The following is a 17,322-nucleotide window of genomic DNA, read 5'->3' on the forward strand; positions in this document are numbered from 1 at the left end:
GAATGGAATAATCTATACTGGGAGCTGTATTTCTGAACCTAAAATGCTAAAAATAACCTTACACCTGCAGTGAACAAGCTGCTAAACTTCTCCTAAATCTCAAAGACAACATAACTGGGGGAAAGAGGGATTTGGAAAGGATCACCCTCGCCCTATGATGGAGGGAGGGACTAAAAGTGTGCATAATAATTCCTTCCTTTGTGGGACTCGCTGTGAGCAGGTAGGCGCATCTCAGCACTGCTCCTCTCCTCAGCTGTCACACTCCCCCTGCGCTCCCAGCTCGCTCCAACTTCTCTCTCCAAGTCCACTCGGTAAGTTCAGAGTTTTTCCAGCTTGAGCTTGTATGAACTGCTCTGACAATACGTGTGTGCATGCGTGCTGGATAGATGCATGGAGTTAATAAAGTTTGGAGTGCGCTTTTTACTGCGCTCATGCCTTATATTTACCAGGGCATTGAACCACATGCAGTTAAATGCGCAATTACAGCCTCATTTTTGACTATTTCTTACTATTAATGTAAAGCGAGACCTGCTGCATGATTAGTTATAAGTTATAAGTTGACTCTATGTTCCCATTTGGCGCTTTTTCCGCTACGTGAGCCATGCATGTGAATGATAACACTGATTTGCGCATTATTCACGTTGTATGCCAAAGCTTTTCGGGTCTGTAAGAGTGTTTTTGAGAAGCTGAACATCTGCACGCATTGAGGCGCTGGCATATCATTTCTGCAGCCTGTCAACAGCTGCCACTGACTGATGCGCCAAAAGACTTTACATATGAATGGGGCAGAAGGAGGAGGAACTGTAGGATGATATAAGGACGCATGGCACTGCCCAGAGTCTTTACTTTAACATATGAAAGATGAATGGGGCAGGAGGAGGAGGAACTGTGAGCTATAAGGAGGCAAGGCACTGTCTTTTTACTTTACACTGTTTAAGGCTGAGGTGTGTAGGAGGGAGGAGTAGCCAAGTTTAGCTATGGAGCTGTCTGTGGGAGGGAGGTGAAAGTGAGGGCATTACAAGTGTGTCTGTTTGCTTGTTTATTTATTTATTTATTTATTTATTTATATATTTATTTATTTATTTTTATTTATGTACTTATATATTTTTATTAATTATTTTTTATCTGTGTATTTATTTATTTATGTATATATATTTATTTTTTATTTTATTTTTATTTATGTACTTATATATTTTTATTAATTATTTTTTATCTGTGTATTTATTTATTTATTTATATTTTTATTTATATTTATATATATATTTATTTTTTATTTTATTTTTATTTATGTACTTATATATTTTTTATTAATTATTTTTTATTTGTGTATTTATTTATTTATTTATTATATTTTTATTTATTTATTCATTACTTATTTATGTTTTGGGAAACCTGGAACACCAGATTAAAAACATTTCTTCCCTTTTCCACACATTTTTATGATCAATTTGTCAAAACAGCACCGTGTATTAAGCCCAAAATGACATATTTTCAACATAAATATCCAATGGAATATAAAAATATGCTTTGAAATAGACAGTGGATTTGCAAACTAGAGTAAACTGTAAGATTATGTATTGATTACAGTTTGAAATGAATCCTACAAAACAAATAAACCTGCATTTTGCCTCTTTTAAAATGACCGTGAGCCACACAGGTCTTCAGTGTAAACACAGAGTGACTGATAGTTTATAGGTGACTTGACTTTTGTTGATCCCTTGGCCAGGCGCTGCTCCTCCTGTCCAACATGTCCACCATGAGTTACTACATGGATCCAGTTTCTTCCTACCCGGCCCTTCACCCCTGCGACCGTCTTGGTGCACTGGTAAGACCCTCCTCGTAAATTATCTCCATCTTAACATGGACTGGACTACCTACCACAGGGCACTAAGCTCTTTATCCTCATGTAAATGTGTGGATGTGTGCGCTTGTGTGGAAGGCTTCTGTTCTCGTGTTTTAGCCTCTGGTGTCTGTCACTGGTTTGTGGACACTTTGTTGTCAAGGAGTCTGCAAAAACTCAAGGTGTTACCCCTCGTCCTTTGGTTTCACACAGTCCAGAATCATTTGGTAGATGAACTGGTGACCCTAATTTGAGTTATGTGAATAAACGTGACTGTTTTTTGTTCTTTTTTTAACTTTTTCTAGTGGGTTTAGAGGGACACAGATTAACTATGTGCTTATATGAGGTGCATTCACTTTTATCCTGGTTTGGTCGTGTTTTAGCTCAGTTTACTCCTGATGTAAACTTGGTCTGGTCCAGTTCTACGTCAGTCCTCGTCTAGATCATGCTAAATTCTTGGTTTAGTGTATGTGCTGTGCTGTAATGTGCTGTGTGCAAGTGTGATCACACCCAGAACTATGTGTCAACTTACCCGTCTATCCCCTTGATGCAACCTTTGTGAGAGACGGTGACATCTATATAAAGACGTTTTTTTATTTTTGCCTATGAGCCTACGAGAAATCATGTCCCCGTACATCATGTTCCTCATCGTAATCGCCCTGTTAAGAAACAAAGGTGACACAAGCTTCTCCAAAAGCAGCGGGAATTGCCCTTTTGAACTTTTATTTGTTACGCAACTACCAACCTCTCTTTTGCTCATACAAATGTAAACATCAAGAACATTTAGTGATCTTTGGCGCCAGCCGATCCCACTGGATACAAACTGTCTCTTGTGAATACTCCTCACAGCCTTGCCACCTGCACTGTGCTTCACACCAGCCAGTTTCCACCAGCGCCATACACCACGTTAAATACTTCCAAATGAATCGGTTGAATAGAGAGTCATCCGTAGCTGGGAACATTGGGATTCCTGTCAGGTGAGCATTCGAAAGGTGAAGGCCAAGGAGCGGCAAAATAAATGCCTCCATTTGTATGCAGAGCTGCGGCACATTAGGATAAGAGACCGGGGTTATATGCAAATGCGGACCCTGCCCCAGCAGCCTGGAACAACACCGAGAGATCTGGCACCAGAGCCCCTAATTGGCTCAGGTGCTCGGGCTTGGCTTTAAAATTGAGACGACAAAGTACGAGGGCTACGTCGGTCAATAGGTGAAGTTGGGTCGCTTGGTGGCGCCGTTCTCTTTGAATTTACATGAGTTATCAGCAAAAAGCAGAAACTGAAATATAATGCGTGCTTTGTGCTTTGTGAAGTCAAGGTCCTCCAATCAGCAGCTTTCATTTCACGCAATACGCTCAGTTGGGAGAGAATCGTTAAAACTAATAGCAAAAAGTTCTCAGATTTACACCCAACTGGTTCAGGGGTAAATGATCTTCACTGTGGCCAAATCTCACCAATGGAAAGGGCCATGAGACTTGTGGCCAGATAAGGAATTACACCTACAACCAAGAGTTTAGTGAGCGCTGTTACATCCTAATAATACAAGAATAATGATAATCTGTCTCTATACTCACCCCTTGTGGCCACAGTTGGTATCTTTTACTTACAATACGACCTGCGACAGTTTGTTCTACAACTTGGTGCATCTCTTAAGTGACGTACAGAGCGATCAGATCCACTTACCCACAGGTCGGTGGTTGGATGAATGCCGTTTTAACCCACCTCGTCCCAATTTTTGATCACTCATTTGGGTCAAACGTTTAATCCCGGATACAGACCGTTTACTAATAAGAAAAACGCTTCTCCCTCCCCACATAAACGACAGTATCTATTCAATACTGTGTTTATTGTTTTGCAGGATATGCCCCTATCGTTTCACGCAGTATCGCTCCGATCCATATACAATTTCGTATCTGTTGTCCAGGTCTTGTGTTGGCTTCAGAATTCCCCCTCTGCGACCTCTAATGTGGTCAATCGCGTGATAAGCAGAATCAAAATACAGAGAGATAAAGTCAGTGCGTCAAATAGCTTGAGGAGTTATCTGTTTGACAATAAAACACAGTCAAAACAAGAGCAAAAATGAACACAGTCTGTTGTTAGCGTTGGACGAATGGAATCCCGGTGATTTTTACGCGTTTATTTCACATTTATTTCGCATTTATTTCGCGTTTATGGCTTTATGCAATAGCGACGTTCTGTATTTAGCTATGTCAGAGTATAAGCACGAACACAAGCTGAGTAAATACCTGTTTTCTCTCAGCGGCAGAGTGGAGGAGTGGCAGCAGGACCGCAGACCCACATGCCAGCAGTGGTGCACCCCCAACAGCAGTATTACCCCTCCTCACAGCCCCTCTACCCCCCGGCAGACGTCCCATCGCAGGAGGTGCCGAATGGACACGACTTGTGCACTACAGGTAAGAAAGACAAGCCTTTACAATAAAAAGCGGGACAGGTAGAAAGTACTGACGAAATGCTAGCTAACGTACAGTCTGTGGTCGCTTCTGAGTTCGATATTTTGCAAAGTCTAAGCTAAAATGAATCAAAAATGAAGTGGTGACATCTTTAAAGGTATAACTTTTACAATGGAGGTTCACGTGGAGATGTTACTGCTTCCAGCTTTTTATGACGAGCGAAACGTCTTCACTCCTACGACTTTTGGTCCAGTTGACAGATTTAAACGTTCCTTTTATCATACAGTAGCATTAAACGTAATAATGTCCAAGTTTCAAGCCACAACAGCTGAGAAACGACCCCACTCTCGCTAAGAATCCATGTTTTTAAAGGTATTTTCGAAGCAATATCAACACCTGAAGTTTAATCCCAGACTGTGGTACGAGTTACAAGTTACACGCGCTCCTTCACACGTAGTAATTTTCCTCCAATTGTGCGCTATAACACAATGGATCCTATTTGTAAAACAGGCTTTTGTCTCGATAATAATTTGCAGTCTTCTTACAGGCAGGGTATAAAAAAGTCAGACAGTAACTCTTCTCTTTATAAAGACTTATGAGTAAGAATAAACACAATTGAGTTACTTACGGGAACACGCATCGGATTATTAGTCATGCACGCTTTCAAACTAAATGGACACACATACTTAAGTTCCTCCTTTGACCCAGTCTCACATGCCCTCAGTCCAAACTCTTATTGTGTGTCTTCTGCATGGGGGCTGCTGCTGACCCAGAGGCCAATGTCTTCAGCAGACCTCTCCTCCCTACGCTCTGCTTCTGTCCTTCTTTTTGGGACACATTCTTGCCCTTCCATTCCCTTCATACTTTCTTGTTCATTGACGTGTAATAGTTTGTCCTCTAAAACGGTTGTGTATTGACTGGTGCACATAGAATTCATTGTTAGGGAGTTACGGGGTACAAGAATTTCTTCCGTCACCTCCCCAAGTTGGATGCAAAAGACAGCGATCTTTTTCCCAAGCTTCTAGTTTGGTCCCCGGAGAGATACAAGGGGCCTAAATTTGTTTTAAGTGTGTGCGTGTGTGTGGATGTAAGAAGCGAGTGAGGATTTGATGAGATTTGCTCATGTTTGTTGCCACGGACACACTTCTTTTGGAAAGTTGCTCCCAGTGCAAAACTGTCGGCATAAACATGGGTTTGTGGAAAAAAAAGACCCAGCGCTGACCCTTTTCTCAGCCTCGTAACACATGCAGAGTTTGGACGTTCAGCGTGAGATTGATTTAGTTTGACTCGGGTGACAGAGGTAGCAGAAGTAACGTGTGCTGTTTGCCAAAAAAAACACAAAATAATAATGATGAACTATGCCATTTTATTCATTCAGTCACAACAGTTTGAAGTGGACGAAATAAATAATATAAAGTGGACACGTTATCGTTATTCACTGCTTTTCTGCGCAAACACACGCTCCTCTTTTCCCACGCACCCATCCCATTGGTCAGACAGACTTGATTGACAAGCTGATTCAGCCAATCACAGTGAAGAGTGAACTGTCAGAGGAAAAAGACGGTTTTAAATGCCTCCTAGGACAAGTGATCCAAAAAAGCTGAGGGTAATACTTATAAATCTAACATAAAACTCCGTAAAACTCTACTCCAAAAGAAGGTCGTTAGAATAGTTCACCAAGCAGACGATCTCGCACCAACAAATCCTGTTTTTGTTGAATTAAAACTAGTAAAATTGCTGGATCTTGTTGATTTGAGCACAGCCATAATGATGTAAAAGGCAGATAATCATAAGCTCCCCCCTTGTTTACAGATGTTATTCAAACAGAGAGAGTCAAAATCATCTCAAACGAACAGGTATATTAAAAAAAAAAAAAAAAAAGACTAGAACCAATAAAAAACGTCATTGTGTTTCTGTGTGTGGAACAACCTCGATGATAAATTAAAAAGCTCCTCCACAATAGAAACATTTAAAAAGAGGTACAGTATAAAACATCACTTTTTGAAAACTACAGGACTCAGGAATGATTAACGTGAACTGTCGTGGTTTATAGTTTTTCTTTTGTTTACATATTTAGTCATATGTTGTAGAACTGACGATGCTTTTCTTTGGATTCTTGCGTGTTATTATTAAAATGGGTTAGGCGTTATAAGTATGTTTTTTTTTTTGTTTTTTTACTTCAGCCTAAACCTTTTCGGTCGTGGTAGAAATTTATGTACAACCTGATACGAGTTAAATAAAAATAAATGAATAAATAAATGAATAAATACATAAATAAATACATAAATAAAATGGTAAAACTGGAGTCATGGCCAATAGGCTTTTTTTAAATTATTTTTTTTATTATTATTTTTTTTTTAACAAACTCATATGCATTGTAAACAGTTTTGCATGGGTGACATTCAGTGAAGATCCATTTTATTAAGATGTCTTATCCAGGGGTTCTCAATTTTTTCAGGCTGGGGATCCCTTATCAATCAGGAAATAAATGAAATGTTTAGGAATGTTGCTTATAAATTGTAGAAACGCAATGTAATGATCATTGTTTTCATGTTTTTTGAGGGTGTTCTCCAAACACAGAGATCCCAGTTTGAGAATGACGATCTTACGCTGTAACTTAAGATGTTTAAAATGTGCTTGATTGAGGTGTGCGGAGAAAGACTACAGCTGTGAAATAGATGTCAGCTACAGTCTGGACGTTGCATGTTTGGCCCAGAGCCCAATGTCACACAAAACTTCCTGACAACAACCATGCCAGGGTCAAGTTTACTCTAACCTCCATCTTCCCTGTCCCCCTTTCCGACTGTAAATCCCTCTGTGGATGTTTAATAGTGAAAGTGTTGCATGTCCTGAGATAGCACAGCCCCCAGTGGACATTATGGAGAAAGGCAAACCCATTCACTAAATTCACACCCAGCTCTCCGACGCGTATTGTGTTACAGCATCCTCCCATTCACTTTGGCAGACCTGCTCTCAAGCTCTCATAAGTTCACTGTACATTTAAAAATCCCATTTACGGACACAGCTGTGATCTGGCACTCAGGGACCATTGGTTTTATTTGATGTGATTTGACAGCTGGACAATGAGAAGAGGAGGGGTGTAATGGGGGAGTGGGCGGGCGTACAGTTCTGAGGGAGCGGGACAGGCGGAGGAGGATCCCAAACGGAGCAGCCTTGAAGGGGGGACACGGGCTGAGGTTGTGGGCTCTGATGAGGGGCACGTCCTCACGGGTGCAGGCCCATTTTTTATTTCTAAAAGTAAACAGGCAGCCTGCGGGGGTCTGTGGGGTTATGGGAAAGGAGGAAACAGTGATGCTAATCAGGCCTCTGCACACTTCCCCCTCCAACAATAAAACAAAACAAGAGTGGAAACATGGAGAAGACAGACAACACTGAAGGAATGGGCCGGAGCATGGTGGTTCAGATAATGCAATCTGTTCACAATGCAATTTTGACTTTTTGCTCTAAATTCTTGTGATTTGCCTCAGAGCTATTTTAACCTTCCCCTCCATAAACATCTTTAAGTAGTACTTAGTTTCTAGGAAGTGTTCCTGTGGTAAGTTCCTCTTGATAGTGCAGTGACTAATTACACACACTTGAGCTGGAGAACAGTGAGTCCTGAAACATATGCAATCACTGACGGCCAGTGATGCAACACATGCCAGCTCATCAGGAAAGGTGGTGCTTTAATGAGTCCTCTGAGGGGAGCCTATTGTTTTAACATTGGCATTGTGGGATTTACAGACTTTTAAAACACTACAGTGGAACATTGGAGAGATTATAAGATAATATGAAACGCAACAAGACCAGGTTATGATCAGTGTACGTTCAGTTATTCTATAATAAACTGCTGCTGCTGCTGCTTCCACCCACAGGGACTGTAGTGTTATCAGTGAGTGAGTGCTAACAGAGTGGGAGTGATCGAGGCGGGCAGGACGAGCAGAGGGAGGTCTAAAGGCTGAGTGGCTCTGAGGGGGGTGGGGATAATTGAATTATCTGCACAATGGAGTGATGGGGGGCACGTGGTGCTGCTAATGGAGGAAGAGATGTCCTTTTTAGTGAAGCTAATTGTTCAGAAAAGAGCTGAGCCTTTGTTCAGGGAGGCCCGCTACTTTAGTCGTGCACTTACATGCACACAATCAAATAACACACACATGCACACACATACACACACATGATCATACACACACATGCACACACATACATGCACTTTGGTCCGGAGTGCGGCCTGTCTATGTAAAGAGCATTTACATTGTAGACAGACAGAGGGAGAATACTGAGCTACTGTCCCAGAGAAGCCTCTGATCTCAGCAGGACAGATCCAGCCTGTGGCACCTTCTCACAGCGTTTGCTGCAGACACTGTTTTACTGTTGTACTGTGTCTGCCTCTAAGACTGGCCTTATAACACACACCTCCACCACTTGTGCACTGTAAAGGATTTAATTCATGCACTATATATCGGCTCGAGCAAACTTAACCTTCTGCGCTCATATTATGCACAAACTGAAGATTTACCTTGACAGATGTGAGAGTGACTCTAAATGGGCTAACCTTTTGGGTTAACTCAGTGAAAAGTAGCAGGTGTGATAGTGACATCTAAAGATTATAGACAGGCCCACAACACAGATGTGGCAGAATGAGAGAGAGCGGCGAGAGAGTGCTGCAGAGAAGCAAGTAAATGAGAGAAAACGACAAACTGTCAACACCATGGCAACAACAGTGAAGAAAAGAGGCTGTGAAACCTATATGTGTGTTTGATCTGACAAGAGCAGAAGCAACTTTAATTTGTCTCATAGCAACATTTATTCAAACAGATTAGAGCAGACTCCAATTTTATAATTCCTCATAGGGGTGAGCAGTGTAAACAATGCACCTAAAGGTTAGTGTCTTTATATTGAGCTGAGGTAAGATGTGAGGCTGAAGAAAAGAGCTGGATTCAAGATAAAACTAGTAGCTTTTTTAATCAGAATAACATTATCACATGGATGAGATCACATTTTGATATTTCTAACCAAATTGCCCAAACTAATTCCTCATTTATGAGTTTGTGTAATTATTTATGAAGGGGTGGTGTTCCATATGGAAAGAAGGAGGGCCACATTGACGCCATAGCTGCTCATTTCTTAGTCAGCAGTGTCATTAGAAGGTGCAGCCCTGAGGCTCCTTCACTGTGAGGACCAGGGGCAGGTCCTTGTAAAAAAAACAAAAACACCAGGAGGTTCATTACATAAAACAAAAAAAGGCTGCGAGTGGGAGAGACTGACGGAGCTCAAATCTGAAGTGCTTTTGTGTATTCTTCTATTTGCTCTACTCCCACCGCAGAACAACCACCACCACGTAGGGCGGTACTGTGCTGTAGCTTCCCAGATGAGGAGGCTCCGATCAGGCCAGCGTGTAACCTGATCCAGGGTCTGCTAATGGAACCAGTGATGTACCACAGGTTTAGAAAATCCATGGGTAATCAATATCTCTGGCTCCCCAGCCTCCTGCAAGATTATCTCATTTAGAAATACATACTGTAGATGGAGGAGCGGCTCGTGGCAGAGGAGCTGAAAAACTGGTTAACGAACAAAAACAAACAGGATATTTGCATAATAGTGTTAAATATGGGAGCATTACACTCATTTATGGAGTTGGAGTATAAATGCGACATCCGTTGTGAGTAACTGCCAGGGTGTACCCGTCTACAGCTTGGTTTTGCTCTAGAGTAGCTGAAACCGCCTGTGCACCTAACCTTTTGGAGAATAATGATAACTGTATAATGATTTAAAGCCACGGTGTGCAACCTTTTAACAAAAACAGACAAAAACGAAAATGTTTTTAGGGTTTTTTTGCATTTTGGTTGTGTTTATCACGTCCTTACTCTTCCACGGAGTTGTTTTTTTGCACTTTCAAATGATATTCCCACTTTTTCCACAATGCAAATCAATAAAAAAATCAGCTGCAGTCGTGTCAAATTAGTGCCAAGGCTAAATGCCATTTCCATTGATTGTCCCGGTGATGATTTTGTGCTTTTGTGCCATTTAAACCACTTAGTTTTGCAGTTGTGTTGTAGCATGGCTGTGCAAAGGTGGCTTGTTTTTATTGATGAGGTGAACAGGAAATACTCTGAGGTGTTTATGAGGTTGAGTTACAAGTTATGAGGGCGTCTGCATGTGTAGAATATAGGGCACATACCATATATCCTATAGCTTTGAGCATGGTTTAACTTAAAACAACATAATTAAAGCGCATTTTCCATCCATAAGTGCAATAATTACTGCACATTCTTGGTGCAATTTGGCAGTACTGAGTTGTTGTTTTTTTATATATAAGCTTATGGCAACTCTTGTGTTTTCTAAGCTTCTTTCTTGAGCCATTTAACTGCTCTCTCATCTCTGTAAAACCGTGGTAATTTGCGGGAACATGCGGACCTCTGGCTGCGTAATGACGCTCAGGAGGAGCCGGGGAGCCGCAGGAACAGGCTCTGAGGCAAAGAACCTGGCTCTGATAGTAGTGTAGGACTGTAGACCCGGTGGAAGTGCGCTCCGGAGCCTTGTAATTGAATTGTGAATCAACGGCCCCGGCTCCAGCTCTCCAAACCCCACCCCTCTCACATGTCGTCGCTCCTCGGTCTTGGCAAATGCTACGCCCATAAGCCCAGAGATACGGCGAACGAGTGAGTGAGTTTATGAGTGAGAACGAAAGAACGAGGAAAAGACGTGTAGTAGAGAGCACAGACACAGATAAGTTTCTTTTGACGCGCCGTGAGTGAGACCAGGACGCGCGCGCAACGGGGGAACACGCTCTTTTTTTTCTATTTTGGTCATTTTTCTACGCTGGTCTGAATAAAGGAAGGACGCAGCGCTGATCTGTCACGGTGCTCTGATGATCATGACGGCAGCTGTCGATATGAAGCCGACGTTAACGATTATAAAGGCTGAGAAGATGGACGGTGAGTAACATGGACAAACTCTGCTCTTTATCTAAACACTGTGTCTGTTCCGTGCGGCGCGTTTAATCGATGCTTTACGTCAGTGTCCACAACAGTTTTCGGCATTTGCTTGTGACAGCACACCGCGTTCTGACCATGTTACAGTATCAGGATGGATATTGCTCAATAATGGACAATACGCAACGCAACACGCTGGAAATCACGCCTCAGGGTAACGCAGTGTGCCACAGCAGCAGCAGCGCGCTCTGATTCTTATCAAGAGTGAATCACGCTGCTAACTATGACGTTAAATACAAGTTAAAGCAATAAAGTGTGTGACTACAGCAGAGGGTGGGGAAGCAGCCCACATTAAATGTACTGATCATCATTAAAAGTTTTACCAGATTTCCTCCAGAGACTCCACTCTGTTCTATGTAACATAAACAGTGTTTGTGCACTCTCCTCTCCATCCCTCTTGGTCCCTGGTCTTGTCTCCCTCCCATGTGTCTCAGAGGGCAGGCAGGGCAGGCTGGAGGATGAATCTGCACTGCTGAGGCTTGTGTCTCTGACAGAACAGCACTCAGGGTTATCCAGGACATGGAAGCCCCAAAACTTACATCTGCTCCCCTCTCATTCATATTTGGCTTTTTGCTCTTATGGTGGGTGTTATATTTATGTACTTTGAAACATTCTTAACTTTCCTTTCCAGATGTTGGTGAAGCGTTTGGCCAAACTAAGAGTGATACACCCCATTAGACATATTTTTCTTGTAAGCAAAAGTGCTGACAACTGCAGTTACATGGCGCAGCACTATCTTGCAAAAGCATTTCGCAAGGCTCCCACTTTCATGCTCTCGGGGGCACTCGGGTCAAGCAGAGGCTGCCAAGGAGCCGTCCAGTTCACACAGCACACAAACAATTAGTTTATGTTGTTCACAGACCTAACATGTGTAACATTACATGTGACAAGAGCCAGAATCAATCCTGACTGCTGCTGTTAGGATGGCATTTTAAAACAAAACTTTATTAGACTCAGAATCTGTGTTTACTAATAGACAATGTCCCCTATGATCCCAATAGAAATAAACACACTTTATCTTATGTTTTGAGAAATATTAATGTTTGTTTACGCTGATAAACGTCACACAGCTCTAGTTCCAATGGAGTTATCTCTGTCCTCTAACATTAGGACATGCCTTTAATGACAGCATCATGACACAGATTTATGGAGTGGTCTGGAGCTGATGGAGAGGTCTCTTACGACGTGGCTCTGGTGCTGTCCCTGGGCCTGTAGGTCAGGGTTCACTTACTGACAGGAATGTTTGTGAGCATGTCCTACTGAGCATGGAGGCATAAAGGAACAGGAGGGAGGCACAGCACTATCTGATCAGAGGCGCGCTGTTTGTTATAACAAGCATGCCTGATGCTCGTAAGAGGGCCCTTATATGGCGAGCTCCCTGCCCACTCATGCACAGGCTGCATGGGCGATGACTACAGACTTTTAATGTTTTTCTCTCCTGAGGTGCCTCCCTTGTTGGCCTGGCAGAGGAGCTGGTGTCAGGACCTGGCATGTTACATAAGCATCAGGTTTGTGCTTTGGTCATGTCAGCGGCCCGTCAGTAGCGCTGTATAATATATGCTAGTGTGCTGCAGCGTGGTGCCTGGCAGCTGTGCAAACAGTGTTTGGGTGATCTGGTCTAGTCTTGATGTGGTCTGTCAATGAACTGGGCCAAACAGCACAAACGAGTCCATTTCTCATCTCACGGGTTTAGTGTCAAACTGAGGGTGATGGGGTTTAGCAGATCAGAACACGATCAGGACATGATCGCTCCAGTGCTCAGTGTTCCACCTCTATTATCTTTATGTTGGACCAGGCCAGTGGTTCCTCGCCCACATGTGCTCACTTATGGAAAAAAATAAATAAATTACACAATAGACATCATCATCTAAAATCAATTTAAACAGCTCTAGAAGTATAAACAATTAAGCCCCATTTTAAAGTTTTATCATCAGTCCATCATCGAGCCTTATTGTATACCACCAAACCATTATACTATGTGGTTCCTATCCCGCTGCTTCCCTGGTGACTACACGCCTTAATCTTTGCTTATAAAACTTAGTCATAAAGTGAGGCGTGTTAGCACCAGAAACTGCAGTTGGCTAAATGGTAAGCACATGTCGAGTGGAGTGGGAGAGTGGGGGGCTTTAGAAAGAAACAGGACCAAGGTGTGGCCTAACTGATGGCCAAGGAACTTCCTCATTTACCTTTTACTACGATGTGTAAATAAAAATGGTCAGTGACTTCTCAACCACCTGCTGTAATATAATTATCGTCCTAAAAACCTAAATGTCATTTCAAACTAGTCGACCTATAGCAGATCTCGGTGTATTACCACAGATGTGCGGCTGTCCATAATAAGGCCACTGCTCTGTTTTATGTCCCAGATAGTTTCTCTAAATCCACTTGCTCGAGGCACCTGCTTTTCAAGTTTGCATGCATCGCTTCTGCTTTTGTAATCAAGTTTAACAACACTTCTTTCCTAAAATGTTTCTCTTTCTACAGGTTTTTCTGGATAAAGATACAATCAATTAGTTTTAAAATTGTTATTCTGTTCCTTCCAGTCTGTTTAGTGTTTAGTCAATGAAGTAAAGTAAAACAGACAAACAAAACAAAACAAATTCACAACGTGCTTTAATGCTTTAGGAAAAATGGGATAGCGACAAAGATTAGCCATGAATTTACCGTACACTGTGTGAAACGGTGTTGTATTGTTGTAGCCGATTGTATGTCTTGACAATGCCTTTTGTTAAATACGTGACGTAAAAGTCAGTCATGATTCGCACGGTACGGTCAGTTCATTCATTGTGCACAGTCATATTTGTGGAATGGAGAAGCCCAATTCTCAAATGTCCAGTCATTCCCTGAGCCGGTGACTCATGGCGGTGCGTGAGTTGTGTGTCTGGGGATCACAGTGTAGTTGCGTGTCTACAAAGTTATACACATTTTGGTAATCCTTTTCATCTTTATTTACTGTCGACTGTCTTATGCTCGTCAAAAAGACATGTGGCATTCATCCTAACGCGTTTGATATTGTCGCAAATGTATGGTGTGACAGTCTTACTTTTATTCCCTTTAAAAAGACATTTCGATTTCAGACTAAAGCCATTTGCCACCCAGACCTCGGCACATTTCTGGTCACATTAGTGGAAAGCATGAATGTTGCGAGAAGCACATTAGCGATTGTAAAACAGGAGTGGAATGTGAAGCATGTAACTTCAAAACAATGTGGTCTGCTGGGAATTTATTTATCAAGAATCCATATGTTGGTCTTAGCCTGCGTTAGCACAAGCAACTCGTACACAAGCCAAATGTTTAATTAAATACAGCCTATAGAAGATGACAAGCTAAATGATATAAGAGCAATGGTATGTACAGTATTGGTAAAATGGTCCAAGCACCGTGTTTTTTGGGGTAAAATCCAGCAGTGAGAGTAAATTGTTTGTCAGAAATGTCATGTGTTTGGTTTAACGCCCAAACAGTTCCCTGGAGCATCCCCTGTGTGTTTACAGCAAGAAGAGAGCAGGGAGGCCAGAAAAATGCACAGTTTGACCAGCAGCACCTGCACTATACTGTACACACGATTACATTGCACAATCATATTCAAAATTTCATATAAATCACATAATATTACCAGCACTTTCGCCCACTGAAGCTGTTTTACATTGTGGTTATTTTCCTCTGTCTGCTGCTAGTATGGATAGACACTGCTGTAAAACGTCTGGTTAATATCCATCAACTATCTTGTCCAGGGTTTCTTCTCTGACATAAATAGTAAAGTTATGGATGTTCACATCTCAGGCTAATGTGATTACAAAGATTGAGTCGGTGGAAGAGAGAAAGACAACTAGACGGTTCTTCGGGGCATTAGTCTCACTTACTGTCTGCCCTTCGCCGCTCAGTCTGTGATGCTTATGATCCTGGACCACTCCAGTTTCATGGGCAGAGACAGATGTCAGCAGTAGTTGCAGTAGAACTTGTATTTGGCTTGTTGAGTTCAGCTGCTTTACACTACCACAGGCTCGTGCTCCGTGAGGCCATCCAGGAGTCAGTGGTGGAGCCCTCAGAATAAAACCAGTGTCTCAGCAGTGATGTTGGAGGGATTGGCCTCTGGATCTCTGTAAGCTAACACTGTTGTGTTTTGGTGCTGCTCTGGATGAGCTCTGGTCTGGCTTTGTGGTTTGGCTTTATCCGAGCCCACTTTTCTTGTGTGCCCTTGAAGTGAAATGGAAATCTAAACAGTCCAACAGCTGGCTGAACAAGCAGTCCTCTGAGCGGCGACTGCCACCCAGCCTCTGCCTTTGCAGTCCTCAGACACACTTTATCACCTCCTCTCTGAAGGACCTCTTTATGCTGAGCTTTATGACCCGCGCTCTCAGACCAGGGGAGCAGATATGGATCTCCATCAAAGGCTCCCCTCAGATACCATGTCACCTCTGCTCTGTGGTCTACAGGCTGCTCCAGCTCAAAGCTCTAATCATAAACCACTGGCTCAAAGCCAGCAGCTTGTTTTTCCCGCTGCTGCAGTGACTCTGTGATAGGCCCGAGCATAAGCAGCACCACTGAGAAGGCCATGATGCCTCTGGATTTGACCCTCACCTGAACCCACTGCTCACCTTAGATCCCTCAGGAAGATTCCACTGAGCCACAGGAAACTTTAACTCACTTCAAAACTTTCCTGAGCAACAGAAAAGACCAGAAACTTTAACATAGTTATAAATAGAAAATGATGTTTGGATGTCATGTCTTCTTTCATTGACTTCCTCACAGCACCACACGCAACGACTAAGTAAACTATAAGTTATTTATAGCCGCATCACATTATAAGAGGCGCATTGTCCCTTATTTGTCGGGTCTTGTTGCCTGTTCTGCTCCTATCATTGCATCATCTGGAGTGGGGGCGGCAGTCCCAGCTTTATGAATGAAGCGCCTCTCTGCCAGAGGCAGGAGATGGCATCGATCCCGCGCTGATGTCAGACTGTGTGAGACCTCCCATTCACAGGCCTGTCTCTGGTCTTCCTAATGCCCAGCCTGCTCTGTCCTGTGATGGGATCATGTTACAGATAGTGACTCATCCTCCGCTCGGTCCCCCCCTCAAGGTGCTCCTTTCTCCTCACCCTGCTAACCAAGCATCTTATAATTGTCTCAAATCTGAAATGACCCACAGATTATAGGTATGGTAGTTCATATTGATTTTATTTTGCATCACCGGTTGTGCTGAATAAACTATATTGGGCTGATAGGGCAGACCATGGGGCAGGACTGCATGAGGTGCAGCTTCTGTCAGTAAATCTCTCTCCGGACACACATCGTCACTTTTAGCTGCTTGTCCATTACTCCTATCTCTGCTAGAGGGGAGTGGCCAATCAATAGCTTTTACTGTGCAACCAGACAAAACATTAGTCTCACTATATCAGGAATTCTAATGGACTTATCATTTTCCTTCACATAAACCGGATCATTTTATATCACCGACTGCACCATCTTGAATTCTAAATGTTTTTCCTGAAGATGGAATACAAGTGGGTGAATTAAAATTTGTCATAATGTTTTGTCTTGAATTTCAATTCACTGGCCGACTTGGAGCCAGAGGCAAAGCTGCACTTAGTGGACAGGTCATCACTGTTAATGTGGAAAATGAACTTACTAATGCACCGCCATTCTATATTCCGACCATTGACCAACCTAATGGGGCTATAGACAATGAAATCTTATCCTAAAGTGTGATGAATGTCATTGTTCAAGAATTATCTCAAACGCTGTTCATCTTTGCACTAATCAGTCTTTTCTGCAGTGTCTGTGAGTGCCTTCCCATACTCTACAGTGTCTTTGATGCAGGATTTAATGCTATAGTGGTTTCATTTCAGTGCGGCCAAGTACAGTCTGGGTTTTACTTGATAAAAGCAGTGGAGGGGAGGGGTGTAAATGGTTCGAGAATGCAGACAAACTCCATTCGATCCAGCTTAAATAAACTGCCACATTTGCTTTTGCCTCTGCTTCAAAGAGCAGACAGTCTGATCCCGGCTTCATCGTGGTTTTGGCTCTTTACAACATGTCGATTTTTCTGAACAACCTCACATGTGCGATTTGTTTAGTTTACTC

At 42.6% G+C, this 17,322-nt stretch overlaps 1 protein-coding gene across 4 annotated transcripts in view; it reads left to right on the plus strand.

Annotated features, from left to right (window-relative positions):
• Nucleotides 1-226: 226 nt before the first annotated feature.
• ets1 (v-ets avian erythroblastosis virus E26 oncogene homolog 1) overlaps nt 227-17,322 on the plus strand; it is a 28,656-nt gene continuing 11,560 nt past the window's right edge. For 2 of the 4 annotated variants that reach the window (XM_033976680.2, XM_033976681.2), the window contains exons 1-3: nt 227-311; nt 1,727-1,825; nt 4,099-4,252. In XM_033976680.2, coding sequence (XP_033832571.1) covers nt 1,748-1,825; nt 4,099-4,252 — 232 coding nt within the window. In that variant the 5' untranslated portion in view covers nt 227-311; nt 1,727-1,747. Of the gene's footprint in view, nt 312-1,726; nt 1,826-4,098; nt 4,253-10,881; nt 11,185-17,322 lie in introns of those variants that run through there. The other 2 variants (XM_033976682.2, XM_055226228.1) reach the window with 2 other exon arrangements.

This window comes from Periophthalmus magnuspinnatus, chromosome 13 (assembly GCF_009829125.3).
Source record: "Periophthalmus magnuspinnatus isolate fPerMag1 chromosome 13, fPerMag1.2.pri, whole genome shotgun sequence".
NCBI lineage: Eukaryota > Metazoa > Chordata > Actinopteri > Gobiiformes > Gobiidae > Periophthalmus > Periophthalmus magnuspinnatus.